This window comes from Thamnophis elegans, chromosome 7 (assembly GCF_009769535.1).
Source record: "Thamnophis elegans isolate rThaEle1 chromosome 7, rThaEle1.pri, whole genome shotgun sequence".
NCBI lineage: Eukaryota > Metazoa > Chordata > Lepidosauria > Squamata > Colubridae > Thamnophis > Thamnophis elegans.
In genome coordinates this window covers 35455618-35480790 of record NC_045547.1, presented here as the reverse complement: position 1 = coordinate 35480790, position 25173 = coordinate 35455618, and the positions used below count along the sequence as shown (strand labels likewise).

Sequence of the window (25173 nt, the reverse complement as noted above, 5' to 3'; positions counted from 1 at the left end):
GGTACCATTCAATATTCATATCCAATTACTACTTGTTATACCAATACATATGTATACATTATTATCATTTTCAATTGTTTATTTAACCATATCTGTTGTCACTAAATTTCACTAAGTCCAACTAGTTTTAGATTAAACACTTTCATCTATCAGCCTGTATCTTTCCAGTAGCGAAACAGTCTCATGTCTTCTGCCATTTGTGGCATCAGTCCTCTAATCGTCTCCTTAGTCAAGTTTGTATGAACTCTTCTTTGCAACTCCTTGTTTATTGATTCTCTCATGTAATTTTGATGCCCTTCTTCTTTTTCCTTAATCAGCTTGTCTTTAATTGTCAGTGTTATCGATGGTGTTCTCCCTTTAAATCCATAAGCTCTTTTATTTTTTCTTCTTCTGTGTCTTGCCATCTAGGGTAGGGTTCCCATCCATCTGGTTCCCCTTTCCATATTCCACTTTTTCCATTTCCAGAAAGAAACCATTGACCATAGATGTCAGCAAATTTGATTTCTTTGTAGTCATTTTTCTCTTTATTGCTTGGGACTCTACCCTCTATTTTTCCCATTTGATAAGCATCTCCATCCTTTTCATCATATTTTTCTGTTAGATGCTCTAATTTTTCAAACATTTTCTCAAATGTATTTGATAGTTTCTGTATTGCAAACATTATCTCTTGTAAGCTGACAATTTCTCTCTGTTGTTGGAAATAAGCCATTGTTTTCAGCTGTTAAAACACTGCTGCTCTGACTTGGAAGATTTTTACAAGGTTATACCTAGGTTCACCATGAGATCTCTGGTTAAGGATATATTTCAAAGGAACATTTGTATAAACAAATGGTGCTTTACTTCTTATCACTGTCTATAAACAAACTGTGAGACTTTAAAGTTCCAGACAGAATAATCAGTAGTGAAAGTAAAAGTATTTTGTTTTCAATACTCAAGTCTCCAGTCTTCCAGTAGCAGTTATCTCTCCCTTTGTTGTTACAATTGTTGGAATTCTTTGTTCTTTTTGTATCTTTTAATATTCCAAGTTTTTAAAAAAAGTCAGATTCTTACATGAAATAGAGAAGAAAGAGTAAAAGACACATGTAGTGATGAATAAGGAGAAGTTTAGTCCGTAGGTTGTGAAAGTAATAGTAAAAATTTTAGAAGAAGAAAACTTGATCCATTCATTTCAAACGGTTTGCATAAATTCAATCCATGAAAATAACATTTAAAAATTAAGATAATACACTGACCAAAACCATCCAAAGCTTAATTCCGCCGCTTATTTCTTTTATTCGTAGATTTAAATTAGCTTTACATTTTTTATAGGCAGGCTCTTTTTAAATGGGTAAAAATTCTTCACCAGCTGTAAACACTTTCTCTTCCGTTTCCTTCCATTTTGGTGCCATCCCTACTTCATCAGCCTGGGGGCTGAGCTTTTAACACCAGCTGAGAGAGCTTCTGCATCAATCAGGGACTTTTCAATGTCCCTGTGATCAGCAGAATGTAGTCTTCCTGTTCACCGTCAATTGGACCACCCAGCGAGAAAAATATTGGCTGCGATCTCGGAGCATCGAGATCGGGTGACCATTTCGTAGCGACATAGGCACCTCCTCCTTTGAGAAAATTAGTATAAGATGTTCTTTTATTAGTATTTTTCTCTAGCTTTGATCATGGGCAATTCATTTTCTAAAATGTTTCAGAAATGTAATAATCGTGTTGTAATTATTTTTACATTTGATAGCAGTGCTACAAATTTTAACAGTTTTGGGAAATGGTTTATATTATATACTAGAATGGAACAAAATTTGAAAATTAAATTCCAATTGCAATCATAGATATATTAAATGTTAGATTAAATCAGGTAAATTTCTGATATACTGAACAAGATTTTAGGTATCAATTTATGCTTGGTTGAGCTGAGTTTCAAGCTGAATAGGGATTTTTAGTTCTTTCTTCAAAATGATTCAATGTAGTTTGTATAAGTAATTAATGATATTCTGAAAAAAATATTTTTATGATATTTTACTTCTTTACTACCCTTGTAGTCTTTTGCTTTCTGCTTTTTTATATTCTTTCTTTAAAATGTTTAATAAATTTTATTTTAAAAGAATCATCTTAATGGTTTCAGACTGCTGTTATGGTTGACTACTTTAAATATCACCTGTCGTATTAATTTTTACATTATATAGATATTATAGGCTAGTTTGTTTGTTGTACTAGTTCATATGCTAGTGTAAAGAACTCTGAGAAACATAGTTTGCATATTCTAAAAGATGATTTAATTCCTAGAAACTCCAGTTACTGTAATCTTCTTGACAGCAATATGGAAGTAGTTTTATGCTGCTTTCTTCTAGACTGTTTTATTTTCTCCCCAATCATTGACAGCTTCTCAGCAGATTGCTAACAGGCCCAATTCTTTGGGATTTTGAATCCAGATAAGATGAGCGAGGTGCTGCTACCCTTTTAATGTATTACATTTCTGGGCTGCCTTTCTACCACAATTCAAGTGATTTTAAAATACAAACAATATATGAATACCAAATCAAAAACAATATGCCAACCAAATTATATCTATCTATCTCAGAGGTGGTATTCAACCGGTTCGCACGAACTGGTGGCGGCAATTTACCTGAGATCGGAGAACTGGTAGCAATGGCTGGCTGGCCATGCCCCTGAACCAACTGGTGATCTGTGATAAAATTTTGGTGGTCCGCAGAAAAATTATTTGCATTTTGTATATTGCACTAAATCAGGGGTCCTCAAACTACACCTCCTGGGCCAGATACGTGCAATGAACATTTGGGTTGCTGCAGAGAGTCTCCCCCCTTCAGGGTCTTTTTGTGTAGGTCGGAGATGGGGAGAAATTCCGACTTGGGGTCTGCTTCAGCCTCCTGGTGCGGGGCTTTGGGTGAAGGCTGGAGGGAAGTGCTGGTGGTGGCAGAGCTTCCAGTAGGACTATATCATGGCCTGGAACTGACTGACTATCTCAACCCGCTGAGCCTCCAGGCACTGGTACGTGACCTTGCACTCCCGCAGGTCTTCCCTCTGCTTGGAAAGCTTATGATCATAGTCCTCAGTGAGGTGCTTCTGCTGAGCTTCCTTGGTCAGATCCAATTTGAACTGAGCTTTTATGCCAAGTCTTACTTGTGGTGGCTGCTTAGCTCCAACAACTGCTTCCTGTTGGGGCCCTAAGGAGCCTGGGTGGGGAAGTAAGGAGTGGCTGGGAGGGGAGGGACAAGTAGAGGCCAGCGAGGCACCCCTCGACATGAGTGACATTGAGTTGGCCATGCCCACTCAGTCACATGACCACCTGGCCATGCCCACTCAGCCGGTCATTAGGCAGATCATATTAGTGGTCCGTGGGATTTAAAATTATGAATTTAGTGGTCCCTGAGGTGACCCCTGCTGTAAAGTGAACTGGATCGGAACCATCTGAATTCTTAGGCAGGCAGGAGAGGGGATGTTGCTTCACTGTGACAGAGAAGACACATTACCTCCACTACTAGATGACATTGTTTCACAGACTGAGAGTATGTCTATTCTGTCAGATTTGGTGGATAATCCAAAACAATTGGAGATAGGTGCTTCAGTGAATAACCTGGTCCCTGTCATATAGTCTTATAGGTGGCAATGAGCATCTTGAATTGAAACCTGGAAACCTATTGGAAGCTAGCATGCCTTGTAAAGTAGGGTTCCATAGGCATATCATGGTTCACTTGGACCTGCTCAAGCCACTGCATTTTGCCCAGTTGCCTCATATAGGAAACATTGTAGTAATCCAGCTGAGAGATGTCTAAGGTATGAGTGACTGTGAATAGAGGCTGCCCCTGATCCAGAAAACCTCAAAATTGCACAGCAACTCAGTCTGCATGATTGCTGTCCCATCCAGAAATAGAGATGGAAAATATTCAAGAGGTTCTATTTGGTCTTGCTAGAACTAAGTTAAAGCCTATACTTCCTCATACAGTACCTCAAGCATCCAGGCAGTGGGAAAGTATCATTTGAACAACAGAGATGTGCAGCTGAGTATCATCTACATCTGTGATGGCGAACCTATGGCATGTGTGCCACAGGTGGCACATGTAAACATATTGTGGGCACGCAAGCTTAGCTCCGCCAGCTGATTTTTGGACCTTTTGGGCCCACCAGAAGTTGGGAAACAGGTTGTTTTCGGCCTCTGGTGGCCTCTGGGTGGGGTGGGGTGGCTGTTTTTGTCTTCCCCATGCTCCTAGAAAGGCTGTGGAGCCTGGGGAGAGCGAAAAATGGACCTTCTGGTCTGATTGGAAGTCAGCAAATGGGCCATTTCCTGCCTCTGGGGGTGGGGAAGGCCATTTTTGCCCTCCCCAGGCTCCTAGAAAAGCTCTGGAGCCTGGGTAGAGGGAAAACAGGTCCACTGTGCCATCTTGTGCCAAAAGCGGGGGTCGCACTATAGGGGGTCGCGCGTGCACAGGGGTGGGCACATAGAATTATGGGTGTGGGCATGCACGCGTGACCCCCCGTACTCCCCTTACTTTTGGCATTCAATGGCATAAAGGTTAGCCATCACTGATCTACACAATAACCTTACCTGATGGTTTCATTCAGATGCTAAATAATAATGGGGAAAGAATTGAGTCCTGAGATATCCTGCAATATCACAGGGAAAGCACTGAAGCAGTTGGACAATATTGATGAATAAACAGAACTTCATCTTGCTTGGGTTCAGTTTCCATATTTGGTCCCATCATGTCTTCATGACCTTCAGGAACTGGGGACAGATTGATTTGCCCAATAGCTTCATGTGGATGTTAAGTAGCTGAGGGAAAATGTAAATTCTGCAATTCCCTGCATATAAGGACCATTGAGCCAGACTCTTCTTACTTGTTACCATTGCCCGGAGGAACCACTGAAACAGCATGTCCAAGAATGATGTATATTTCATCATATTCAGAACTGCTGAGAGGTTTAATAAGGACAGAAGGGGTGCCTTAGGTCATATTTAAGTTCCAGGAAAGCTGATCTGCTAGTATAGCCATAGATGTTTCTGTCCCTTATATGCCCAAACTAAACCTAAGTTAAAAAAGTCTTAGATAACCCACTTCTTCTAGGGCATTCTGTAACTGAATTCCTTCTTAATCTTCCCTAAATCTAATTTAACCTAGTGGTGTGTGGTATTTGAAGTAGTAGGGGGTCCTTTGTATTTAGTTTTGGATACCCTCTCTCTGTACCTTTCAGATGATCCTTTAAAACAGTGGTCCCCAACCCCTGGGCCACGGACGGGTACCAGTCCGTGGATCAAATGGCACCGTCCCGCCCAAGGAACATTAAATTATTTCCATTTTTATTTACTGTGGTGTATTTCTCTCGGGTTTGTTCGACTTTCCATGGACGAGAGGTTAACCGGGAGCTGAGAGACGTCACCTAAAGCTGCACCAATACCGCACATGCGCAAAATATCGTGATATCAGGGTGGTCTTCTCTCTGTTCACCAGTACTTTCTCATGTTTAATAGTGCTTGGTGTACATGTGTATTGTGCTTGCTCAAATTTAACCCACAAATTAGCAAAAATGAGTACAAAACAGACGTCGTTAGAAAGTTTCATTGGGAAAAAGAAAAGGCCCAGTGAAGAGACAGAAGAAGAGCCTTCAACTTCAAAGAAACATAAAGCTTTTAACAGACAATACCATGAGTCCTACTTGAAATATGGATTTATCGGGACAGGTGATTCCCACACACCAATCCTGCGCTGCATAGTTTGCGGCGACCAGCTCTCTCATTAGGCAATGGAACCTTCAAAACTGCTTCGCCACTTGAACGCCAAGCACCCTGGATTAAAAGACAAGTTCCTGGAGTATTTTGGGGGGGGGAAACGGGAACATGAAGGACAGAAAAAATTATGAGGACCACCACATCAATAAAGGAGAATGTACTGATAGCATCATATTTGGTGGCTAACCATATTGCTAAGGCTAAAAAGCCATTCACTATCGGTGAAGAATTGATCTTGCCCTCCACTAAAGATATTTACCGTGAACTTCTAGGAGAGGCTGCTGTGGAAAAGATAGTACATGTTCCTTTGTCGGCTAGCACTGTGACTAGGCGCATTGAAGAAATAGCCGAAGACATTGAGACACAATTGTTGGAGAGGATTAATACATCACTGTGGTACGCACTCCAGGTTGACGAATCTACAGATACCGGCAACAAGGCAATACTACTTGTTTATGTGCGATATCTATATCGGGAGGATGTGCATGAGGATTTCTTATGTGCGCTATATTTGCCAACCAACACCACAGGAGCAGAACTGTTCAAGTTACTGGATGGTTATATATCAGGACAACTAAAATGGTCCTTTTGTGTCGGCATATGCAGAGAGGGAGCTGCTGCCATAACCGGATGACTGTCTGGTTTAACTGCTCGGATTAAGGAGGTTGCACCTGAGAGTGAATCTACGCATTGTATCATTCACAGGGAAATGCTGGCAAGCCGAAAAATGTCACCGGAATTTGACAGCGAATTGATTGATGTCATTAAAGTTATTAACCACATCAAAGCACATGCCCTTAACTCGTGCCTGTTTGAGCAGCTTTGTGAGGAGATGGACGCAGAGCACAGATGCCTTCTCTTATACACAGAAATAAGATGATTATCCAGAGGAAAATCGCTAACCAGAGTATTTGAATTATGAGAGCCATTGTAAAGATTTCTCTCAGAAAAGAAGTTACCGCTGGCAGCACATTTCAGTGACAAGGTATGGGTCTCAAAACTGGCTTATCTGTGTGACATATTCAGCCTGCTCAATGAACTCAATCTCTCCCTTCAGGGGAAAATGACAACTGTTTTCAAGTTGGCAGACAAAGTAGCAGCATTTAAAGCCAAACTGGAGTTGTGGGGATGGCGCGTGAACAGAGGCATTTTGGACATGTTTCAGACATTAGCGGGGATTTTAGGTGAGACTGAGCCTGAGCATTCATTCTCCCAGTTGGTGCAAGATGACCTGTCCTTGCTTTTAAAAGAGTTCGAGCACTACTTCCAACCACAAAAGACCCACGAACTGGTAAGGAATGGATCCGCAACCCATTTGTCAACAAACCAGGCGAATCTAGCATGTCTGTGCAAGAAGAAGATCAACTGCTGGAAATTGCAAATGATGGCAGCCTTAAAACTACATTCAAGACAACAACTCCGCCGGTGTTCTGGATAAAAGTCATGGCGGAATACCCTGAGATTAACACCACAGCACTTAAATCCCTATTGCCATTTCCGACATCCTATCTGTGTGAAGCGGGGTTTTCTGAAATGACAGAAACCAAAACAAAACAACGGAATAAACTGGGCATAAGCAACACACTTCGGGTGTCATTGTCTCCTATTACCCTCAGATGGAACCGTCTCGTTGCAAAGAAACAAGCTCAGGGTTTTCGTTGATTTAGCGTTCTAGTGAGTTAAAATGTTAAATCACTTTATATTCATTTTTTGGTGTAACTATTTTATTTTGAAGGCATGTTTAAATCCAATTAAATTAAAATTATTAAATCAAAACAATCTAAAATATAAACAATCAATGCCCCCCCCTCAGCAGGCCGCGGTAAAATTATCAAACGTTGACCAGTCCGCGGTGATAAAAAGGTTGGGGACCACTGCTTTAAAAGACATCCTTGCATGGCCACTGCATTTCTTCAGCTTTGAGAGCTACCATGGGAGTCCAAAAGAAGGCATAGCATAAGGCATGCAGTTGACAAAAAGACCATATTAGTGATGGATTGGAAGCATCTTTGCCTGCTTTCCATCTAAATACAGGTAAAACTCAAAAAATTAGAATGTTATGCAAAAGTTCATTTATTTTAGTAATGCAATTAAAATATGAGATAGACTCATTACATGCAAAGCAAGATAGTTCAAGCCATAATTTGTCATAATTGTGATGATTATGGCTTACAGCTCATGAAAACCCCAAATCCACAATCTCAGAAAATTAGAATATTGTGAAAAGGTGCAATATTCTAGGCTCAAAGTGTCCCAATCTAATCAGCTAATTAAGCCATAACACCTGCAAAGGGTTCCTGAGCCTTTAAATGGTCCCTCAGTCTGGTTCAGTAGGAATCACAATCATGGGAAAGACTACTGACCTGACAGTTGTGCAGAAAACTATCATTGACACCCTCCATAAGGAGGGAAAGCCTCAAAAGGTAATTGCAAAAGAAGTTGGATGTTCCCAAATTTTCCCAGTCGTCTTCTAACAACAAAGTCAAGGTTCTCCATTCTCCAAAGCACATTAATAGAAAGTATGTGGAAGGGAAAAGCGTGGAAGAAAAAGGTGTACAAGCAGCAGGGATGACCACAGCCTGGAGAGGATTGTCAGGAAAAGGCCATTCAAAAGTGTTGGGGACTTTCACAAGGAGTGGACTGAGGCTGGAGTCAGTGCATCAAGAGCCACCACACACAGACGGATCCTGGACATGGACTTCAGATGTGGTGTTTCTCTTGTCAAGCCGCTGCTGAACAACAAACAATGTCAGAAGCATCTTACCTGGGCTAAAGAAAAACAGACCTGGTTTGTTGCTCAGTGGTCCAAAGTCCTCTTTTCTGATGAGAGCAACTTTTGCATCTCATTTGGAAACCAAGGACCCAGAGTATGGAGGAAGAATGGAGAGACACACACTGCAAGATGCTTGAAATCCAGTGTGAAGTTTCCACAGTCTGTGTTGATTTGGGGAGCCATGTGATCTGCTGGTGTTGGTCCACTGTGCTTCATTAAGTCCAGGGTCAACGCAGCCATCTACCAGGAGATTTTGGAGCACTTCATACCTCCTTCCGCAGATGAGTTTTATGGGGATGCTGACTTCATTTTCCAGCAGGACTTGTCATCTGCCCACACTGCCAAAAGCACCAAAACCTGATTCAATGACTGTGGGATTACTGTGCTTGATTGGCCAGCAAACTCGCCTGACCTGAACCCCATAGTGAATCTATGGGGCATTGCCAAGAGAAAGATGAGAGACATGAGACCGAACAATGCAGAAGAGCTGAAGACCGCTATTGAAGCATCCTGGTCTTCCATAACCCCTCAGCAGTGCCACAGGCTGATAGCTTCCATGCCACGCAGCATTGAGTCAGTAATTGCTGCAAAAGGGGCCCAAACCAAGTACTGAGTACATATGCATGCTTATACTTTTCAGAGGTCTGATATTGTTCTATGTACAATCCTTGTTTTATTGATTGCATGTAATATTCTAATTTTCTGAGATTGTGGATTTGGGGTTTTCATGAGCTATAAGCCATAATCATCACAATTATGACAAATCACGGCTTGAACTATCTTGCTTTGCATGTAATGAGTCTATCTCATATATTAGTTTCATCTTTTAAGTTGCATTACTGAAATAAATTAACTTTTGCACGATATTCTAATTTTTCGAGTTTCACCTGTACTATACACCATTAATTAAATTCAGTCCTTCACTTCTCTGGATGTATTAATTCTCCTCAATGAGATCACACTATTTTCATTCAGATCTATTATATTTTTCCCTTCTCTTAGTTTCATAGATAAAATATTTGTATTCATTCATTCATTCATTCATTCATTCATACAGATCACCATTAATTCTTGTTGCATTCCAAGTTGCAGTCTTCCAAATGCCATGGTCAGGTGCTCCTGGATATTGAACTCTACCACCTATCATTGTTTTAGTCAATTGAAGTTTCCCATAATACAGGAATGTGTAGCTACTTTTCCCAATGGGCCACATGTGCATGCGACTGTTGTGGCGGGCCAAACCAATAGGGTCAATGTAACATTCCCTTTAGGCTTTCTGTCTCAAATCTTGAAAGAGTTCTACTCTTTTTCTAATTTATTGTGATCATCAAGATACAGAATACAACCATATTACCAATATATAAGCAATAGAAAGGCATGTTGATAATTTATGTAGTTTGAGCTGGTTAACAATGACATTTGGTTTACCTGCTGCTGTTTCCAAAAGTTAATTGAAACCTTGTAAGAGAGACATCCAAAATTAAGTAAGGAGATTGGGTAATTATATAATGAAGTAATTCTGTCAGAAAATAATGAAGATATATAATTGCAGTGAATAAAAGTAATGATTACATCCCAGTATATACTTAAATACTAATTCATTTATCTTTATTTTTCTTTCACAGATCTTTGAATATCTTCATTTTTTTTTCTGTGCTGATCTTAATACTCCCTTAAGTTATTACATACTTTTTGCTGCTCTGTGAGAAGAGATGTCTCGCAGCCCAGATGCAAAGGAAGACCCTGTCGAATGCCCCCTTTGCATGGAGCCTCTGGAGATTGATGACATAAACTTCTTCCCTTGCACCTGTGGTTACCAGATCTGTCGCTTCTGTTGGCATCGTATTCGCACAGATGAGAATGGACTTTGTCCTGCTTGTAGAAAGGTAACTGTCTTAAGTTCATCAAAAATATTTTGTTCGATAATACGATCTCAGAATGAAATATTGCTTCAAACTAATATAAATTTCTTCCTTTAAAAAATGGGGATTGATAAAAGGTAAACAAAGGGGAAAAAATACAACTGCTTTATATAAACATAAAGTAATCTCATAATGTAAGTTGTGGCTAATGTGATATTTCCATTGATGTATGGATAGTCCTTGATTTATTATTGTTCATTTAACAATGATCTAGAAGAGCAATGGTCCTGGAAAGAGTGATACAAGGCCTGCAAAACAGCTATGGCCATCATCATCCCTATAGTCATCACCAAACACTGCTCATTATCCTTATAGTATTTGGCAACCTGTTCACACATATAGCCGGTTGCCAAAGGTCCCATGATCACCATTTACAAACTTCTCTGCTGTCTTTCCCTGAAAGTCAAGAGCAGCGGCCCTCAACCATTTGGACACCAGGGACCAGTTCCATGGAGAGAGTTTTTTTCTGCAGATCGGGGGTGGGGGTGATGATTTGCATTCTGCCTGAATCCCACAGATGGGGCTTTGCTTTTTTGGATGGCCCAGTTTCTGGCATAGCTAGTCAGTCCAGGGATCAGGGATTGGGGACCCCTGGTTAAGAGGGAAGCCAGCAGAGAATATTGCAAGGTACTGTCACTTGCTGAGAAAATGCCTCTCCTCTCTGAGGTTTGGCTAAAAGAGCTGCCTCTCGAGGGGAGCTGTATTGCTTTGGTGGAGTGCAGAAATACTGAAGTTTTTGGCTCCATTCCTGCACAGCACCATAGTTCCTTTCCATTCATGGGGGGAGCTGAATTCCTTTGGCAAGTTAGGCTCTTTTATCCAGCCCCCAGAGACAAGAGGGAGCCAAAATCCATGTAGAGAGTGAAGATAAGGAACATAGGATGCCTTAGATGGGTAGGGAGAGGGCTGGTGCAGAAGTGTCCCTTTGCTCAGGGACTGAAAAATGTACTTGGATTTCAGCAGGGAGGATTTTCGGCTTCTGCACATATCTTCCCCATGGCGCTAAACCGCCTTGGGCTCCTTACCTGTAACAACCCATGCGATTGCTTAACAACCATAGTTGGGAGTGCGAGTATTGTGGTTGTTGAGAGATGCAGTTAAATGGGCACTCACATAAAGTCTATTGTTATAACTGCTTTGTTCAACAACTACGATTCTGGTCCCTATTGTGGTTGTAAGTTGAAGACTACTTGTAAAGTGGCAAAAAATATTCTTGGTTGTAAATAGTTCCTTTGTTCTATGCAAGTTGATAAGTATAAGTTACTTTATATATTCCATCTTTGTTTGTGTTTTTTGTGATTAGTTTGAACTGAAATAGTATGTTCTACAATGTTGTTTTCGTCATCAGGAATGTATATCATATTTTTCTTAATGACATTAGTCTGCTGCTTCCTATACTATCAAAAATCTCCTAGATGAAGGGCCTTTATTCTGAGGCTATGTGGCAAGCTTCCCAAATACTGCCTCTGTTTGCCAACAGGGCACACCATTACACTAAGTATAGAAAACACTGGACTTCTGAATCCACAATATAATATAATATCCGTATGTTATTCTATCTACTGTTTAAGGAAAGGATGATGATTAGCTCCACTGCTGTCACAGTATGAATTAATTGTCTAACCCACTGGAAATTTGTAGTTTCAAGAGTACTGGGACTCTTTTCAATAATAAAATGTTATTATTTAAACTATTTTAGTTCATTTTTATCTTGTTTAACAGTAATAATTTTCTCAAGGGAAGGACTTCTGGTTGCATCCATGGCAAGAACGGCTGGAAAATAGCGGGCTCTGCTGAGCCCCGCAAAATCCAGCCGGTAACTGCTGCCGGGAGACCCTTTCTGGTTATAGTCTCCTTGGAGGGGAGGTGAAGGAAGGAGAGGCACTTCGCTGGCCACAAGAAACTCGCAAATTCCTCTTTAGGCCTGAAGCAAGTTCTCCCGAATGGCAGCAGGCACAACCGCCATTGCTAACAGTCATGAAGCTGGGACAACCGGGACCAAGATTTGTGCAGGAGCAGTGTATGGACAGAACATTGAAACTGGGTGAGATAATTGCCAACTTTTATTCTAATGACTTGCAATAACAAAATAATATGAAAAGAAAGTTCCGATGCTTAAAATAGCAGCAAATTAACACACAGAGAAATAAATCCCATAAATGAAGAGGCGAAAAAAGCTCAAGAGAAGCTATAAAATACAGAAAGCTTGGAAAAAAGCTCAAATACTTTCAAAGTGACTTTAGGTAGAATTTATTTGCTTATTTGAATTTTTAAACCCCCTGGATTTATTGGATAATCAGCTGTTTTTGACAGATTGCTTAATGTTGGATTTGGGAATAAGAGAGCCATCTACTGGAGAAAGCGAAGTATTGCAACACTATAGCCGCAGTATATTCAATGAAAGCTAATCTAATACACGCAAAGCCTAATATACAGAATAGAAGCAACAACATCTGGAGAATGGAGAACCTTGACTTTGTTGTTAGAAGATGACTGGGAAAATTTGAGAACATTCAATGTTTTTTTTTCCTTTTGAAGAGTTATAAAAGGAACTAATTTGTAAATAACTAAACTTTATTAAAACCAACTATTGGACTATGGATTGGAAAGGTTGGAAGAATTTAGTGGGTTAATTTGGACTAATTTGGACTTGGACTATTAATGTTATTTGATAGAATATTCTACGAGGAAAAAGAAGAAAAGGGTCAGAAGAAAAGAGAGAAGAAGGAAAATCACATAAGCCTTTAAAATTTGGACAATTGGGAGATATATATTTTGGGAATTATAAAGTTGTAAATTGTTACAAAATAAAACGAGACTTTTTGGGATACCTATGGGATTGATATAATTTTATTAGGCAGGAGTTTTTAAATATTGAAATCTTGGAACAATAGAAATATATTTTTATAACCTATATTAAATCACTATAAAATGGATTTGCAAGAGACATTAGATAGAGATGTATGAAGAAATATTGTTTATGTTAAAATGTGTGTGAATCTTTAAGAGACAATAAAGAGACAAAGGGATTGTTTAAAGATACAGATATGAATGTAGAAGTTACTCAACAATTGGGGGGAAAAAAGGAACATGATACTCAAGAAATAGATCAGAAATTAGAAAAAGCAGGGGAAGGGGAAAATACAAATGGGAAGTGAGAAGTCAAGAACAAAGAGGAGAAAAGATTAATAAGTAGAAGACAATTTCTTAACCCCTCAATTTCTAATAGTACAGAGAGAAAAGAGAAAAATATATTTTAAAAAAAGAAGTCTTGTGGATGAGTGTTCAAATAACGTAACAGAAGAGATAAAAGGCACCAAGAAGGGGAAGTTTAGTAGACACAAAAAAGCAAAAAGTGATACAAGATTCCAAGAGAGAGAGAGATAAAAGACTGACCAAAAAATCAATAAATGATGGAATTTTAGAAAGATTAAGAGATGATGGATAATGAGAAAATATAGTAATAAAATGGGAAAATACCATAACCCCCATAAATTCAGATTAGTGAATAGTAATTTAAAATTAGGTAATCTAACTATATTATTAATAATAACTGTTAAAATATATTGTGAATTTAAAATACTAAGGATTAGAAATGGAGACTTTGAGATATACTCCCGTGATAGATTGAATATTGTTAGTAATTGGTGTTATTAGTAATCCCGCACATTTGGATTATTGATGCTATGGTGGAATAATGAGTGACTTTTAAAATATTGAATGATAACATTTAGTAAGGGATAATAAAGGCAAAGAAACATATTTATGTTTAAATGAATTGATGGGAAAATGTAAAAGGAATATGAAATGAGACTAGTGTTGTTGAAGTTGAAAGATTAGAACTCCACATACTATTTGTATTATTACTGTTAATGTTGTTTTAAAAAGACTTGACCCTGACAATGCACTGTCCACAAAATATGTATGTTTATATTGGAAAAAATAAAAAATATATTTTTTTTAAAAAAATTCTCACGGAAAAACATTTTTTTCAGATGTAACATAGATGTTCATGAAATATTTGGTGTGATTGTTTTGTTTATTAATATCTTTCTTTTCTTGTTAGAATGCCACAGTGTTTAGTCTCTTGCAAGCAAAAAGTACAAAAACAATTTTATTTCCAGAAACCACCTATAATTCAGTTCTCTTATTTTTGAAATTCACTGGTCAACAGCATAATAATAGCACTAGCACTTAGACATATACTGCTTTACAGTGCTTTACAAACCCTCTCTAAGCAGTTTACAGAATCAGCATATTGCCCCCAACAATTTGTGTCTTCAATTTATCCAGCTTGGAAGGATGGAGGGCTGAGTCAACCTTGAGTCTGGTGAAATTTGAACTGCCAAATTGCAGGCAGCCAACAGGGAGCAGAAGTAGCCTGCAGTACTAACCACTGCAGCACTGCGGCTCAATACACTTTGTTTAGTCATTGTGGCACATACTTTACAGATAAGATTCTATTTTATTGGGTACATTGATCCACAAAATGTTATGACTGATGCAACAAATGATGCTATGCTTTAGTGAGGAGCTCCAGTACTGTGCATCTGCATTTTGTATAAAGAAATAAAGTAGTGAATCCTCTCATTTCTTCCTAACAGAATCTCCAGCTAGGATTGGGGGTGGGGAGTGGGGGGTGAATGATCCCCTGATCCAGGTCAGTTTGAATAAGGATCATGAAAAGCCACTGAGATTAACATCCTTGTGAAATTGTTCTTGTTTTTTCTTTTTGAAAACTGTTGGTTCAGATAGCTTCCATGTTTTAGTGATGCTGCAATATTTAGTATTTTTCCCTTAAATATGTATCTTTTTGCAAAATGTATTATAATAATTTGGCTGATAACTCTTTGGTGCATTGACTTTGAATGCTTCTGACGACAGAGCTGTTTATACTTAACAATGGGTCACTTTTCATGCTTGACTAATAGATAAAAGAAGGCTAAATGTTGTGTTTCATGAGATTGAAACAGTGCCATGCTTTCTTTAAATACTGCAGTATATAACTGCAAATTAGCAAGCCAAGGACCACTTGGGACAATATCCCTTGCTTTGTGGCACTTATTGTTTGTGATTCTGCCGCTACTGATTGAATTTCTTCAAGTTATATTATTTCATTAGAATGTCAATTACTACTTGCTCTAGGCAAACATGCCCTATAGTTTTTGACAAGCTAATTTAATATACTTAGTAATCTTAATTCCCAGTGACTACATTGATAAATAATTTTCTTGCAATAGTATAGAAATGGTTTGCTATTATCTGTTTATGTATTGTCTTCAGATTTCCTGGTTTAGTCTACACATCTAACATTCCTTAGAAATCTCCGATCTCACATCTAACTTTCCTTAGAAATCTCTGATACTAATTAAGCATAACTCTTTCTGCCTTTTTAATACAGGCATGGTTGCTAAATGCTATCATTGTAGCATTTAATTTACTTGTTAACATGTTTAGAAATAAGCATGTTTTGTGTGTCATGCCTACTATTTAGTGTATTTAGGTATAAAATATAGAAAATTCTGATCACTTCTAATGCTGTTTTGATGCTGTTTATAATAGATTGTAATAAAACAAGGATTCCTGAAAATAGGAGATATTAGCTAGGTGTTCCTATTGAATATCAAGGATCTTCTTCCAAAGTTTTGCTTCATTCAGCAACATTTTCCATTCTGTATAGATTTTTAGGCAGTGTCAGTTCCAGCATTAGTTCTTGAATATTTATTCCTGTTTTTAAAGCCATATCCAGAAGATCCAGCAGTATACAAACCTCTTTCCCAAGAAGAGCTGCAGAGGATAAAAAACGAAAAGAAGCAGAAACAAAACGAGAGAAAACAGAAGATATCAGAGAATCGTAAGCATCTGGCCAGTGTACGGGTTGTACAGAAGAATCTTGTTTTTGTAGTAGGTTTATCCCAACGTCTAGCAGATCCAGAGGTAAGCTGTTTCTAGGAGTGCACTTTTCACTTCTCTAGTGTATTCTTTTTTAAAAGGTATTGTTTTCAATCTATAAATAGAATTAAAAAAGAAGTGTCCAAATGCAAACATTAACAAAAACAAGAAATAAAGAAAAGGAAAGAAATAATATGTAAATCTTAAAAAAAAAGCATACCTGGCTTAAAGTGGATGGAAAAGTCTATTACTTTTTAGGTATGAACTGATCTTTTATTGAAATTATGGGAAGTTGTGAACAATATTACTCCACGTAGTCAAGATTTTATTTATTAAGACCTGAGATTCTGAGAATATCTATATTCTGAATTTTGCATTGTATCTTGAGTATGTCAAGTAAGATTATTATTCTGGACTTTTCTGAAGTATTTAATCCAATAGCCATATATTGGGTTTTTTTTATATTGAGCTGCGTGATACTTAATATCATTTTATCTTTTCTGGAAGCCAAATTTAAAAGATGTTTTTCAAAATCAATACAAATAGTTCAAATAAATTTTAAACAATGGTATTTATTTTACATTTTCTAATAAGAAAGTAATTGTTTTTAACAACTTACAATTATAAAATTTATTTTTGTTATGTTATTCAATACAGGTTTTGAAAAGGCCAGAATATTTTGGAAAATTTGGTAAAATACACAAAGTTGTCATCAATAATAGCACATCATACGCAGGCTCACAGGTAAGACTTTCTGTTCCTCTAAGGAAAAGAAGCAAATTCAATATTTCTGTGGAATGTAAAGAGCTATGTGTTGATATACTGTTGTTCATATTTTACTTAGTGATGTAATAACTAAAATTCAGTTAAATACACAACCTAGTTACTACAATATGATTTAAGAGGAATCTCAAATTATGGGCATTGTGTGAGAATAGTTACAGAATTGTACTTATTTTGACTGAGTTAATGAATTATCATTTGGTATCGATACATATGTTCATATTCCATACTGAAGTGTGTGAACAATCACCATTGTTTAGTCAATGCAGTCATTAATATACTAAATTTATTTTACATTTTTAATAAGAAAGTAATTGTTTTTAATTTTCCTCTCTGCTAGAAAATAATATATTGAGGAAAGGCAAGCTAATGACATATTGATATTCAGATTCAGTCTTATCTTGAAGTGTATTACTTGGTAGGACTGTGCAGCCTAAAAAATCAGCAACTAAGAAGTTGCTGCTAAATGCTATATAAGTGCCAATAAATACATCTATTTCCTGTTGATCAGAAAGTGCTGCACAGTTGCATTATTTTGAACAATTGATTTTAAATGCTAAATGAACAAATAGAATCCTAAGGAAACGAGTAGATCCAACTGCATAATAGAGATTTTGGCTAATTATGGTGTTGGCATTTTCTGACTGCCCTACAAAATTACCGGTATATAAAAAAATTAAGTAGAAATAGTAGCACACAAATCTGATATTTACTAGTTCAAATATCTCTTTAGTCATAAAATTAAAGGTGAATTTTAAGAAAGTACTGTTTTCCCCCCCAAAAAAACAAAACAGTTTTTATGATTTTTAGATGATTTGATCTGTTCAAACACCAATGTGCAATGGTGTTGAAGCAAGAAATGAATTTTATTCTTAAGAATTGCAATTTTGTCATATTTTAAACATTTTATATCTGTGTAATGAAGCAGAAATAGCTTTTAAGATGTTTCTTGCCAGCAAGAATATTGATAAGTAATTAAGATGATTTTTCCCCATGTGAAAATAAGGTGAATAAGGTTTATTTTTACATTGAGTTTAATTGTGCACCAATCATACACTGCAGTCCCAAGTATTACTAATTTTAAAGTAAATAGTAATTTGGAAAACTTTATCTGGACTAATTTTTATAATTTAAGTTTTACATTTGGCTTTCAACTTCATAAAATGTTAAGTACTTAAGGATCTGACTTGCAATTTTTTTAAAAAAAATCTAGGGTCCAAGTGCAAGTGCATATGTAACGTATATCCGGTCAGAAGATGCACTCAGAGCTATACAATGCGTTAATAATGTGGTAGTAGATGGAAGAACACTTAAGGTAATGTTAACAAATATTTTATGACTTTAGCATTTGCATCTGTATAAGAATTTACCAGATTTATCCAACTGAAAGACAAAGGAAGGGTTCTCTTACATTTGGCAGATAGTGTTGAAGGCAAAACTAATGGGTGGAAGATGCATATATCTAGTTGAAAATACTGTGAACCAGTTGTCTGAAGACTCGGGTGAGGAAAAGAAGGTATTCCTATTGCTTTTGCCTTGTTGAGGCACAGATTTTTCCAGAACATTCTAGACACAGTGACTTCTGTTCATCCCTCCCATTTCCTGTCTAATTTACTGGAGAACCTGGGATGAGATGAATGTACTTTTATACCACCTCAACTTAAATGGGAGTAGACTATTGTAGGATTGATGATTGACAAGAACCAAAAATCTTTTTCATAATTTATCTGGGAGTAACAGCCATTGAATCAATGAGACAGCTGCCCAGAGTCTCTTGGTTGAGTTGGGCTATAGAAATTGAAATAAATAAATAAATTCTTCAGAATAACATGCTTGGTTAGCTCAGTACAGATAGTATTCACTTAATAATCTTATTGGGACCAGCAACTCTTTTCACTAAGAAAGTAAGTATAGCTCACGTAAAGTGTTTTTCTTCTTTAACATATATATCAGCGGTTCTCAACCTGTGGTTGCGACCTTTTTTGGGGTCGAATGACCATTTCACAGAGGTCGCTGAGACCAGCGCAACTCTAAAGTTTAGGCTCCACCTCGAGTTCCTTGAAATCCCCACGGATGGGCTCTGGAATGGCCGTGCACACCCCGTACAATTAGCCTTGGAGACTTCATAATGGAGAGAAAGTGTTTTTGCGAGGGAGGAAGGGGATTAGGTCCTACTCCGGGCTGTAATTGTGCGGGGCGTAAGCATGGCTATGTTTTCCATGCCACTGCCAGGTACTTTTAACTATATCTAAATCCACAACCAGACCTGTCATCAAGAGCCAAACTCAGGAGCCTGAATTGGCCCCATTCACACAATGAGAACCTGCTTGCTAAAAGTACCATAAACCATGCACAAAGGAAAAGAGCAAAAATAAAGTGCAATGCAAGTAAACAATTTTAAAAAATGATACAAGTGGAATTATTATTAAAAATAAAATGTAACAGAGAAAGTGATATGTATGAAAATATAAAGTTGGGTTTCCTGAAATGCCACCCCCAGAACCAATCAGAGAAAGTAAATAAGCAAGGGCAACAACGGAAAGGAGGAAAGATGAGGAGGGAAAGGAAGAAAGGGTAAAGCAGAGGGAGTAAAGGAGGAGAAATAAGAGTAGGAGAGAGTGTAAGAAGGAGGAGATGAGGAGAAGGGGAGGAAAGAGAGGGGAAGAAGAAGGGAGGGGGGAGAAGGGAAAGGAAAGAGTAAACCAGAGGAAACAAAGGAGGAGAAGTAAGAGTAGGAGAGAGGGGAAGAAGGAGGAGATGAGGAGGAGAGGAAAGAGAGGGGAAGAAGAAGGGAAGAAGGAGAGGAGGAAAGAAGAAGGCAGAGAAGGGAGGTAGAGAAGATAGAAGGAACAAGGTTGTTGCAAAATAAAATGAGGTGGCAAGAAAGTGACCCAAACTGTATTCTGTATATTTGTAAGCAAATAAATAATTAATGATAATGATATAATTAATGGTAATTATAAGAGAGTATATTTGTGAATGAAATTGAAAAAGAAAATAAAAAAACTTTTTTTAAAAAAATAAACATCAAAAATAAACAATGCACAATGTTTGCCCAATAAATTAAGGTTAAGCTTACCACCACCACCAAGGTTAAGAGCACTCCTGCAAACAACCCCAAACCAGGTTGAAGTTCCATCCAGGCAGGGTAAGCAAGTTTGTGGATGCAGCTGCAGGCAAATTAGTTAAGGAGGCTGTGGGAATAAAGCCACTGTGTGTCTCTGTGTATGTGTGTGTATGATTGTATAGCAGCCGAGGTTGTCCAGCCTCCAGGATGTGATTCTTTTCAGACCCAAAATTTAGGAGTAGACAAGATGTTGGCTGCCTCTATAAAAAAGATGTGGAGACTCTAGTCTAGAAAAAGTGCAAAGAAGAGCAACCAAGAAGATTAGGGGACTGGAAGCTCAAACATATGAATAACAGTTGCAGGAACTGGATATGTCTGGTTGAATGAAAAGAAGGACTTAAGGGTGATATGATAGCAGTCTTCCAATATCAATATCTACATTACGATTCATAACAGTAGCAAAAGTACAGTTATAGAGTAGCAATGAAAAAATTTTTATGGTTGGGGATCACCACAACATGAACTGTATTAAAGGGTTGCGGCATTAGGAAGGTTGAGAACCATTGATATATATGGACATAACGATATTTAACATTAAACAAATTGATGGTAATATAATTGAACAGAAAACCCTGAGAAATTGGCTTTGCATTAATTTATTCAACAAAAAAGTAACATATATGACATTTTCTTTCTTTCCTTATGAAGGCAAGTCTACTTCTGCAGTATATTGTTTGTTATCTTTGAAAATTGTTGACACATTACATCTTTCATCAGGCATCTTTAGGAACCACAAAGTACTGCAGTTATTTTCTGAAGAACATGCAGTGTCCAAAGCCAGACTGTATGTACCTACATGAATTAGGAGATGAAGCAGCCAGTTTCACAAAAGAAGAAATGCAGGTAGGTATTTTGAGGGTTAACATTTTTGTCCTAAGCCACTCTTCTCTTCCAAGATTGATCCTATATGGCAAAACAGAGCTTACCATCACCACCCCAATCATAATAGCTATTTTTCAGTTTCCCTAGAATCAAGGTTAAGAAAGAACAAGGTATAAAGCAGAATTATAAAATGAGCTGATAAGCACTATAAACACTAAAGGCTATAAGTGCAATTCTCAAAACATAATATAGCTGCTTTAGGAAGTTATAAGTAGGATTACGTTTGCAGTTCCAGCAGAATCTCTAAATAACTTTTTGAAAATGAACCCAAAACACTGTCCGTGTAGATAAATAAATAAAATAGATAATCTGATCTTCTGAAATGTGAAAGGTCTAGCTGAAACTATCAATAAGTTGAATGAGAATATTAATGTATTGTAATACTTTTGTTTGAGAGCCCTGAAATTGTGAGGTTTTGGACAATATCACTAAAATGTAATTGTGTGATGGCTGAAAAATTCTGTCCTCTCCTCCTTGCCCCATTTTTTTTACTACTAATCTATTTGATATTGTCAGTTGATTCTGAAAGACAAAATCTCTCCAACACTTCAATAACTTTACTGTCAAAATTAAATAATATACGAGTGCTTTTTGCTAACATAAAACTTATCAAACCAGGTATGGCAAGTTAGGAATAAGTCAGTAGCTCAATAAAATCTGAATCAAATCATATGAGAGACACACTGTTTTTATGGTGTAGTTTGTCTTACAAAATTAAAATTTCTTAAAAGCTGAATTTTTTGAGCCTTAAAGGTATTGATCAAAATATATATTGATAAAAAAATAAATTTGACATGTAAATATTTTATGGTAGAAATTGATAGAGCACATTATATATCCATTTTCAAAGGTTATGTAAGGATCTTTGCAATAGTTAACATCAATTGAAACTTGAATAGCAAACCTCATTTTCTCCTGTGCGCTGCTTGGAGAGTCCAAGCATGGGTTAAATTCTGTCTATCTGCTCAAGGACTGAATTGGAATTTCTTTGGCCATACCTCCCAGCTCCAACTGGATCCAGTTTTTCAATTAAGTCTAGCCCAGTGGACGTTCCAAAGAAACTCCAGCAGTTTTTGGTCAGATAGAAGAGAATTTCTTTATTTTTTCTTAGTTGTATTTTGTTTTTTTCTCTGGAATTATTTTTTTCATTTTCATTGTCTTTGTTGGTGAGTTATTTGGAGTGGGAAGTTGGGAGCGTTTCCATTGTCACCCTTACAGTGTTCTGGGCTTTGGCTCAGACGCCTGCGGGCTTTGGACAGAGACTTAGCCACAGAGTTTATCCGATTCCATCTCGGTGTTCCGCGTGGTGCAGCAGACCTCCTGGCCTCTTTGGAGTTGAAGCGGCGGCTTCATTCAGCCATGCAGCCATTTTGGATCGGCCGTTTTGATCTAGGCTCCCGCGTTTTTTGTGCTCAAATTGCCCAGCTCTGCAGGAGGTCGCTGCATGGAGTGGTTTGATATTGTCTGGGTCGCCGGCTGGAGCTCCACTACCCGAGAGACTGGTTAACTTCACAGCTTCGGAATTTTTTGGCCTCAGTCCTACTCCATGAAGTGTTAGATCAGCTTCAGTTAATTGATCTGCACCTTTTTTTTTCTGTGCGGCCAATTATAGCCTATTCCGGTGACCACGTGGCACATGCTCAACCGGCATTCCACGTTTGCAGCCTCGGTGAGTGGAAGCCAGCTGTCCTCCTTTGATTTCAACTGCTGTGACAGCATTTGCCTCTGACTTTCAAGAAGCCTCTTCATCAGCCTCTTAATGGCAGAGCGCAGCCCCATGGAGGACACTGAGCATGAGGGCCCTTCCACCAGCCAACGAAGTTGACCCTACCTAGGAAGGCGGGCTGGACTGCCAAGAAGGCTCTGAGGGGGGATAGATCCCAATGCAGATGGCAAAAAGCAGACCAAGGGGCAGGATAGGCAGGCTGTTAGATGCCAAAAGGCACTGGAAAAGCAGTTTGCCAAGGTCCACTGGGAAACCATGGCAGAGGCCCAGTGACTGCCAGCCAGGGACCTCAGAGAGTCAAGGTTCCGAACCTGGATCCTCCTCTGTCAGCTAGCGAAGGGGAGCCCCATGATCTCTCCCCAGATGAGGCTTCAGGAGATTCGGAGGCACTAGCACCCTCCCTTGGGGAGGGGGCAGAGCTCTTTGCATGTTCTGTTGAGACAGAGAGAGATCCTCCAGTCTCCCTAGTTTTTCAGTTCCGGGGACTTCCACCAATCCCACTGCAACGGGGCTCTGCCATTCGCTCTCAGCAGAGATGCGTGAATTAATTGCCAAGGCCACATCCCAGGGGATTGCTGAGGGTCTGCAGCAGAGATATCAACCCACCAGGTTAGCTCCTATTCAGAATCCCATGCAAGGTCCGAGGGAAAGATCCTGTGCGCAGAGACCTTCTTTGCCTCATCCCTCCCTTGCCAGTGAGGAATCAATCTGGAGTGGGGAGGACCTGGCCGTTAAAGACCTATCTGAAGATGAAGGCCTAGTTCTGGACAAGCCAGCCTTCATGTGTCTCTTTAAACCTACCTTGTTCAAATATATTTTGTACAAGACCAAGGCCGCCACCCATATGGGGTTATAGCTTCCCCAGATCAGGGTACTGCTGATCCTTTGGATCCAAATGGGGGCTTGTTTAGTGAGCCAGTCCAGGGGCAGGAAATCATCCCTTCACCAAAGTTATTTAAGGATGTGGTGCAGTGTCAATGGGCGCAGCCCAGTGCCTTAACCACTCCAGGTGGTAGTAACTCTACATGGTTCATCCCAGTATGGAGGAGCTTCTGAAGCTCTGAAGGTGGCGCAGTGGTTAAATGCAGCACTGCAGGCTACTGCTAGATCAGCAGGTCAGCGGTTCAAATCTCACCGGCTCAGGGTTGACTCAGCCTTCCATCCTTCCGAGGTGGGTAAAATGAGGACCCAGATTGTTGGGGGCAATATGCTGACTCTCTGTAAACCGCTTAGAGAGGCCTGAAAGGCCTATGAAGCGGTATATAAGTCTACTGCTATTGCTATTCTGTGGATGCTTCTGTGGCAGCTCTTACATCGTCCTCTGTTCTTCTCCCAGATCTCCTACAGGGTCTCAAGATGGAGGATAAGAGGTCTGAAAAGGCTTGCCATAAAACATGTCAGGCAACAGCATGGGCCATTAAAGCGGCCACAGCTGCCTCCTTTTTTAATAGGGCCTCCATTCTCTGGCTCTGCCAATTGCAGACTAGATTACCTCCCAGCGATTCCAGATTGTGACAGGATGTCAATAAGCTGGTAGCTGCAGCAGAGTATTCAGCGGATGCCACCCTTTAACACTGCAAAATGTACATCAAGAGCCCTGGCATTTAACATTACTTCACGTAATCTTTTATGGCTTCGCCATTGGCACACGGACATGAGGTCCAAATGAAAGTTGGCCTCTGCTCCCTTCAAGGGAGGTAACCTCTTTGGGTTCTTGTTGAGACCAAGGACAAGAGGAAAGTTTTGTCTTCCATTTCCCGTAAAACTGAACATAGATCCCCATCATACTTCCGCAGACAGCCATTTCGAGCACCTGACTCAAATCCCTTTACCCCATCCTTCCAGCATTTCTACCTGCAGGGAACTAACCGTCTGCAGGACAGGCAGCCCTTTTGAGACGGGCAGGCACCAGCTTACTCCATTTTGAGGAGGGTCTACTTTCAGACCCTTTCATCGGAATAAGTGACCTTCAACCCAGTCCTCCCATAGGAATGCAGTTGCAGCTGTTTGTCACCCGATGGGAGGGTATCACCACAGAACGTGTGGGTACTGCAAACAGTGAGGCTGGGTCTCACATTGGACTTCATTTCCTTTCCTTCTCCTCGACATTTCATTCATCATCCCATCCCAACCTGTCTCACCAAGAGAGGTCTCATAGAAAGCAAAATCCAGCATCTAAGGGAGATCAGGGCCATAGAGCCAGTTTCCTCAGGGCAAGAACACAGAGGGTTCTATTCTATCCCATTTCTAGTGCCAAGTTGTTGGGGGGGGAGGGGACAGCTACTCTAGACCTAAAAAAGCTCAATGTCCGCCTGGTGTACAAGGGCTTCAAGATGC

The 25173-nt window shown here is 39.0% G+C and overlaps 1 protein-coding gene across 8 annotated transcripts in view; it reads left to right on the top strand.

Annotated features, from left to right (window-relative positions):
- Window positions 1-25173, top strand: part of CNOT4 (CCR4-NOT transcription complex subunit 4) — an 84059-nt gene that overhangs the window by 19456 nt on the left and 39430 nt on the right. For all 8 annotated transcript variants that reach the window (XM_032220999.1, XM_032221005.1, XM_032221002.1 and 5 more), the window contains exons 2-6: window positions 10130-10390; window positions 16166-16363; window positions 16976-17062; window positions 18315-18416; window positions 20946-21071. In XM_032220999.1, coding sequence (XP_032076890.1) covers window positions 10217-10390; window positions 16166-16363; window positions 16976-17062; window positions 18315-18416; window positions 20946-21071 — 687 coding nt within the window. In that variant the 5' untranslated portion in view covers window positions 10130-10216. The remainder of the gene's footprint in view (window positions 1-10129; window positions 10391-16165; window positions 16364-16975; window positions 17063-18314; window positions 18417-20945; window positions 21072-25173) is intronic.